Below are 8,153 nucleotides of genomic sequence, written 5' to 3'. Positions count from 1 at the left end.
GCCTGCTTTATTAAGGTTTGTATTTTTTATTAGTAGAAAAACTTATTTGAATGGATATGGCAGTACCAATAAATAATGGAGAGCAAGAAGACGAGGTCATTGCAAGGGACGTAATTCATCTTGACATAAACAACTCGAACATAGGAAATGGTCAGATTACAAATGATGAGAATTCAGTGACATCAGAAACAAGCAAAGATGACACAGAGAAAACTTTCATCAAACAGCAAAAACTGAAAGCCAACTTTGCAGCAGCTGTTAAAATACTTAGCTGTGTTGTGGCTTGTATCAAAACATTTCAAAACGAATTCATGGATACATCAAATAAATATACGAAAAGTCATTTGGCGTGTTATAAAATGAGGACTAAACAAATGAAGCCTAACATGGCAAAAGAGGTTAATTTTATTTCAAAAAGTAAAGCATGGTTGCACAGATTTGTGAGAACATTGCATTTCTACCCAAAAACGTTTTGGAATACGTATTTGTTGGAACCTGAGGAATTTCATAAATTTGTGGATAAGCAGAAACATTCGGGTAGTAAAAAGGAAGCTATGCAATTTGAGTGGTGTAGATTATCGAGTTTTGCATCGTACCCACAGACATGTCATTCAGTAATACGATTGGCCGGAGCTGGATTTTACTATGACGGAAACGGAGACGAAGTTACCTGCTATTTTTGTGGCTTAACACATAAAGATTGGAAACCAATAGATGATCCAAAACTAATTCACAAGCAAAAGGCACCTAAATGTCCGTTTGTTATGAAGAATATAAGTGAAATTTCAAAGCAAGATGATGTGCGGACTTATTCTACATATGGTGGACATGCATCATCGGGAGGCGCATGTGGAAACGCTGCAGATTCTGAAAATTTATCAGTGGTCAGTGAGAAACATTATGAGTTTGTAAAAGAACAACATAGAAATGAATCAATAGTTCATAATGAAAATACATTCACAGTTGTCACGAATCGTGAAAATTCTGTTGCGGTTGACAGAAATCGTGAAAATACCGAATCTTCAACATGGTCAATGCCGCGGGAAAGAGCAGAATACTTTTCTTCACAGATAAAGACGAACCAAACGCAAACCGTTTACTCTAGAAACAACACAACTGGTCTCATTCACATACCGGCGACAAATGTTGCCCAACAACTTACTTCAACACATGCAATTGAAAATACTGCGCGATCTTCGGCTTCAAATACGGCACCAATGAGCATCGGCATTTGTCTTGAAAAACCTAAATATCCTAAATTTGCTATAAAGACAACTCGATTGTCATCATTTGATAACTGGCCTTTATACTTGACTCAAACGCCAGAAGAACTGATCAATGCAGGTTTCTTTTACACCGGTAAGTTTCTGTTGATTAATTTTATTAAATCTTAGGCAGCAACCATTTGATTTTCTGGGGGGGGGGGGGGAGGGGGGGGGGGGTTATGGATTTTTTTTTGGACAAACTTTTTTTTTCGCCTTTGGCGAAAATCAAACTATTTTTCTGGCGACAAGTCGAAAACAATTTTTTCTTTCAATTTTAGCATTACATATAGTGGCAGCTGAGGGTGAAACATACAATTTTTTTTATCTGAGGGTCAAAAACAATTTTTTTTTCTCCAAAAACTGGAAAAAAAAATCCATAGCCCCCCCCCTCCCCCCCCGAAATTCAAATGGTTGCTGCCTTATTATGTAGCGGTTTTATATCTAAGGATAAAGCTGTCAATATTAAAAAAAATACATTAACATTAAGAAACATATTTAAACTTAACGTGAAACTTTATTCCAATCAATATCTTTTTAAGATTATTTTCCAGGTTTTGAAGATTGAGACGGAAAGGCATCTTAATAATTCCGAAAAACGAGAGGTATGTATATATACGGGTTTATAAAGATTCCTCGTTGCCTTTCCGAGAACAAATATTTTCGTATTTAACATTATAGAAACAATGAATTTTAAATCTTTATATTAAGGTATCGAGGATCATTGCAGATGCTTTTTCTGTGGAGGAGGTCTAAGAAGATGGGAGGAAGGAGATTTGCCTTGGACAGAACATGCTCGATGGTATCCCAAGTGTCCATTTGTTATACAGTGCAAGGGAGAGAAGTTTATTGAGGCTGTTCAACAAGGGGAAAATCCAGAGATAACTAAAAATGTAAGTATAAATCAAATAGTGGACACTTCAATTTATTACGTTATGAAAAATAAGCTGATGTAACGTAGACAACACAATCTTATTTGTATCATTTTTGTATGCATATATTTTGCATTTTTATCTTATTGTTGATTCCATCAATTGACGTTTGTTGTGCTTAATATTTCAGGTGGCTGAAAAAGAACACAAGCATTCACCTAGTGGATTAAATGGATACACAAATAATCCAGCAGTACAAACCATTCTTGACTTTGGGTACGAATGTGCAGTTGTAAAGACAGCCTATGCAAGATTAAAAGAATCCGGAATACATGGTATGTACGTATTTATACTACTAACAATGATTTCTGTGTCATGCAGGTATCTACATAAAAAGATGTAGACATTATAGAATGTATACCTTAGGCTTCATATAGGACTGGTAATATTACATCGACAGAATACCAACATCGTTGAATTGGAATTAGGTTAACCGTGTTTACATTTGTTTTGTGTATCACTGATGAGTCTTTTGTAGATAAAGCACGCGTCTTTTTTTTTTAACAAAGTTACCATTTTTGTGTTATGTAACTATTTATCATAAAATCACAGTGATTGCATAAGAAGACAACACATAGTGCATTGACAGTGTGTTTGTAGTCATATGAGTGAACAAATACAAGAAGACAATTGTCATAAATTTATGTTCTTAGCTACTTGCCAATATGTGTAAACTAAGCAAAAACTTGTTTTTACAGATGTTACAGCATCACTATTATTAGAGACCATTTGTGAAAAAGAAGAGAGTGACAATCAACATGCCTCCTCTGAGCAGACTATTGCTAGTCATAGCACAACACAAGAAAAACAAGCAGACGATACAGAAAATTTCATCAAAACACCAGACACCATTGAGAAAATCGACCCAACACTTGAATGTGAGTATGAATAAATGCATTAACATATATAAGAGTTTTACCTGAAAAACAAACATTTAAGACAAACGAAAATCAATAAAAAACTTAATTTGTAGCGTGTTACTATTAGACGACAGTGGAGATATAAAGATTCTACCACTGCATCGAGTGTGATACCGAATTTTGTATGCCCCATTTATGAGCATTATGCTTTCTGGTCTGTGCGTCCGTTCGTCCGTCTGTCCGTTCGTTCCGAACTTCGTTTGTCCGTTCGTCCGTCTATCCGTTCGTTCCGAACTTCGTTTGTCCGTTCGTCCGTCTGTCCCGCTTCAGGTTAAAGTTTTTGTTCGAGGTAGTTTTTGATGAAGTTGAAGTCCAATCAACTTGAAAATTAGTACACAAGTTCCCTATGATATGATCCTTCTAATTTAATGCCAAATTAGAGATTTTACCCCATTTTCATGGTCCACTGAACACAGAAAATGATGGTGCAGATGGGGCATCCGTGTACTGGGGACACGTTCTTGTTGTTATTGTTTCAAATTCAACTGTCGAGAGTGGTTAAATATCGTATTACACGAGATTTGGTGGTGGAATCTGATCTGTTTCTCTAACGATTCTTAGACGATATGGAGGTAATTGTAATAATTCTTTACGAACGTCTGGTAAAAATATGTGTTCTTTCTACTGGACGCCATTAGGCATGGTCGCTTTTTTCATGACGTCGCAATAGGAATTGCAGATGAAAGCAAGAAAATTTGACGACATAATCGAATTCTGACCAATGAACAACTGAGATCAAAGGAACCAACAGGTCAGGAAACGTAAAAATCGAATACGAATTAGAGAATAGTTGATACAAACTTAGCCTTCTAGTTTATCACGTTTTATTATATCTTTGTATATTTTTCATTGACCATTTGTAATTTTAGGATAAAGTATTGATGAATATCTTTAATATGAACTGCATTGATATTTCATTTGCATATCTAAGTGTAAATTTATACTTTTAGTATCCATCAGGAGTCTTGAAGAAGAGAACAGGAATTTAAAAGATCAACAAACCTGTAAGATTTGTCTAGACGAACCTGTGGCCATCGTTTTCCTACCATGTGGTCACATGGCTGCATGTATTAACTGCGCTCCAGCTTTGAGAAGATGTCCAATCTGTAGAGCTTTTATTAAAGGAACTGTAAAAGCTATAATGTGCTGAAATATTTCCAGAACGATTAAACACTTTAGAAACAATTTTAGTTTTCAATTCAAATGTCGATTTATGTTAATAGAATTGGAAAAAAATAGCTTGAAATTGTTAGAGAAGATGTAAAAATACAATTTCATGAACCTAAAATGTATTATGATAAGCAAGATGTTGTTATTGTTTATTTGTTATTATTTGTTATCATTTTTTAATTGTTATCAATTATTATTTGTTATTATTTTTTGATTGTTATCAATTATTATTTGTTTTTTGTTATTATTCATAATTTATTATTATTCATTATTTGTTATTAATTATCATCACAAATTTTCTGTATGGTTATATTAATGACAGTCACTATTAATAAATTGTATTATGTATTACTAATTCCTTTTGTCATACATATGCTGTTGTGCTAATGCGGCGTAAAGCAACCAACAATCAATCAATCAATCATACATATGCTGTTAGTATAAGCTCACTATCATTTTATACTGTATGGTTATGTCGTATACATGTAATCATACATTATCCGTGTTTAAGAACTAATAACATAAAAGTTGCAAAAAAGTGTCTAAATGAAAAGGGCCTATGCAATGTTTGTACCGTTAATGTTTAAGAACCTGTATTTAAATTATGATTTATCTTTGTTTTTATCCTAAATACTGTTCTTTTACTAAATAAAATCACCAGGACTGATTTTCTTGTTCATTTATTATCAGCATATATGTAGGACTCTAAAGTGCGATGGTCACGCTAAAGTGCGATTGTCTACGCTTAAGTGCGATGGTGTTAGACGCTAAAGTGTGATGGTATATGACACGCTAAAGTACGATGATGTAACGGGAATGGGGTTCAGGCAATGATTCTTGTTTTTTGCTGTGTTCATATGTTTTTCGTCTTTTGTGTTGTTTATAAATTCTCTTATAAATTGTTTTACAATAGTAATTTTGTAGTCCTATATAACTGTTTAAGGTCACAATGTTATTAGGTGCATTCATAAATGGCATTTGGTCTTTGGTGGATATTTTTTCGTTGACAATTACACCACATCTTCTTAACTGTTTTTTGTTTGATTATTGTTTTGTAAAGTAAATCAATCCGTTATTTGTTTCGTTTGAATTGCTTTATACTGGTCGTTTTGTTGCCTTTGGTCGTTATAGAACATTATCAATCATAGTATTCTATACTACACATCTGGTCGTTAGTTTCTGTCTTGTTGACGAGTATCTATCTCTTTCACAAAAATAATGGAACCATATTTAAAAAAAAAAGTTTTACAAAATAATTCAATTAGAGAGTTAAAAAGTAGCTTTTATTTCACGCAAGAACATGAGGCGAGATAACATATCCTAAATTAAATTTGGAAGAATTAAGTACTTTGACACTTTGTGTATTTTGTCGTTTTTTTTTTTTTTTTTTTTTTTTTTTTTACAGTATACACCTTTGTATCGTCAGTTTCTCTGTTTATGAGAAGTTTGTTTGTTCCGTACACTAACAAAAACACCTTTATCCCCGCCTACACAGCGAGATCAAAGGTTTGCATACCTGTTACTGTTGAGGATATTTTGGGGAAATAACTCCTCTGCATACACATTCTTCTAGCACCGACCAAAATTTCTGGATTCGGATCATTTAATTTGTTTCTCTTTTCAATTTAAAAAATCCTTCATCTGCACAAACATTCTTTTTACCGGCATGTCTATTTCTATTTGTACTGAAACGTCTTGAAACGTCATAATGATACTTAACGTTAAACGTCCATAATTTCGCGACCAGACGCACTTTAGCGTATAAAACTAACGCACTTTAGCGTAGGCCATCGTTCTTTAGCGTGACCATCGCGTTTTAGCGTTCTCATCGCACTTAAGAGTCCTACATATAATTTCACATATATTGATTGATAGTTAGAGAATATACATTCATATCGAATAAACAAAATTAAAAGAAATCAAAATCAAAATCAATTGCGCCCCAACTAGTAAAATGTTTTATTTTCTGTACATACTATTTCAAAGTTGATGTGTGGAAGATGAGTAAAATATATATATAGAACACCATCATGATCTAATTGACCGTTCAAAATATCTGTAAAAGAGATGATAACAGAGAGGTTTTCTGTCTTTATTGTCATTAACACGATCCTGCATTCTTTTCATCGAGTAATTTCCGACATTTACTTACAAGAAGCAAAATGATTTTTTTTAATTTTCCTTGGAGATAGTGGTTTGTTTGGGCTATCATGTCCTTTTTTCTTCAAATTGTGTTCTTTTATAGTAATAGCTGTTTACTCTTTTAAAACGTTTTTTCCCTGTGAAATGGACTTATATGCTGACTGAACATTTTAGTGCAAATTTGTCGTTACATCAGGTGTTACACTAATGGTGCATACACTTTACCGAATTTTTTACATCTCTAAACAAAGACAATTGTATCACACGGGCTTTAATTGTTTTATTATGCAATAATCACATGATGTGTCCTTCACTTCGTTATAATAGTAAATTCAATACTTATATTTGTTATCTTGAAACAACATTATGCCACGTATTTAGAAAATGTTAAACTATACAGTATATGCGATGCACTTAAATGATATCGTATGCATATTATATTATTCAAGTTTATTTCATAATACTTTATTGGTTAGTGAATTTCAAAGCTTTTAAACGACATGTTTTCGTTTTACTTTTGATACTAAAGTTAACTATAATAGTAAGTAACGGTTTATATAATTGACATGATACATCATAAGAAAAAGTTCCAGTAGACGGAAATGAACATAAAACAATAAACATAGATGATGAAATGTTCATCACACGGTTGAAAATAAGAACATCATGCTCAAGAGATAAATTTATGTACATAAAACTTTTACCCGTTTCACGATCATCTCTTGCATTGCTACATCAGAAGTTTTTCATTGGACTCTATGCAAAATGTGTTTGATTATCATGAAGATAAGAATGAACTTTGTAAAACATAAAACATGTTCTATCTGCTTATTCTTTTTCAACACCTTTTACATCTCCCAATTTGTTTGTGGAAGGGTTCGTGTTTCTAAGTCTTTAGTGTTCTATTAAGTTATTTTGCAGACAGTATTTTGTCCTTTCTTTTTTTGTTCTTTGTCATGATATTGTCAGATATAACTTCATCTAAAAAAAATAATTAGCCGTTTCGTATCTTTTGCATTCTCTTTTATCTGGCAATATATAAAAACAAGATTCAATCAAAAGTAGAAAATACATAGAGCTCATAATATAATAATACAGATAACGTATATAAGGTAAGTGTTGGTGTTATAAATTCAATAATTATAATAAGCTGTATCTAAAATAAAACTTACCAAAAACACTTTATATCTTAAAAGTTATTATACAATGTGAGATGTATAAAAGCATATCATTGATACCAGGCTTATAATTTGTTACGTTAAATCCGAGTTCCGTCAACCTAAGACTTATTATTGGCACTCAACTAAAACACGAAAGGCCAAATCAAACACGAATTTAAACAGTATTGCAAGCTAAACATATTCTGAAAAGTCGTATCAAATTTGACACTACGAAATGATACCCTACATGATGGAAATAAAGTGTCAATGTTATATAATGTAGTGACAAAAAGTAGCATTACAGGTTAATTGAGTTCAATTGAAAACAATGACATTTTTAAATCTTTAATTAGAAAAGAAAGTTCTGTCCTTTATGGACTATTATTACTGTTGCATTTGGGCGCTTGCGGAGAGTCGTCTCATTGGCAATCATACCACATCTTCGTAAGTGTACTATTATTTTGATTAAATGTACATTTGATTAAAAATAGATAGCAAAAGTTTTGTTTTATCGACAAATTCCCTCAGTTTCAATAAACAATAAAAATAGTATTAAATTTCTGTTAC

The 8,153-nt window shown here is 32.6% G+C and overlaps 1 protein-coding gene across 1 annotated transcript; it reads left to right on the top strand.

The window, feature by feature from the left end:
• Positions 1–4,952, top strand: LOC143081514 (baculoviral IAP repeat-containing protein 7-like). The gene is made up of 5 exons (XM_076257364.1): positions 1–1,359; positions 1,974–2,155; positions 2,325–2,469; positions 2,893–3,072; positions 4,065–4,952. The coding sequence occupies exons 1-5, from the start codon at positions 51–53 to the stop codon at positions 4,262–4,264; spliced, it is 2,016 nt and encodes a 671-aa protein (XP_076113479.1). The 5' UTR covers positions 1–50; the 3' UTR covers positions 4,265–4,952.
• Positions 4,953–8,153: the final 3,201 nt, after the last annotated feature.

This window comes from Mytilus galloprovincialis, chromosome 1 (genome assembly GCF_965363235.1).
Source record: "Mytilus galloprovincialis chromosome 1, xbMytGall1.hap1.1, whole genome shotgun sequence".
NCBI lineage: Eukaryota > Metazoa > Mollusca > Bivalvia > Mytilida > Mytilidae > Mytilus > Mytilus galloprovincialis.
Note: the sequence above shows the minus strand (reverse complement) of the source record. Positions and strands in the feature narration are given on the sequence as shown.

What these genes read in the sequence shown, in the direction of transcription:
- LOC143081514 (XM_076257364.1), top strand. Translation starts at nt 51, where the DNA reads ATGGATATGGCAGTACCAATAAATAATGGAGAGCAAGAAGACGAGGTC. An exon ending in AAAAGAATCCGGAATACATG is followed by an intron (nt 2,470 to 2,892) that starts GTATGTACGTAT and finishes TTGTTTTTACAG; the next exon opens with ATGTTACAGCATCACTATTA. An exon ending in AATCGACCCAACACTTGAAT is followed by an intron (nt 3,073 to 4,064) that starts GTGAGTATGAAT and finishes TTATACTTTTAG; the next exon opens with TATCCATCAGGAGTCTTGAA.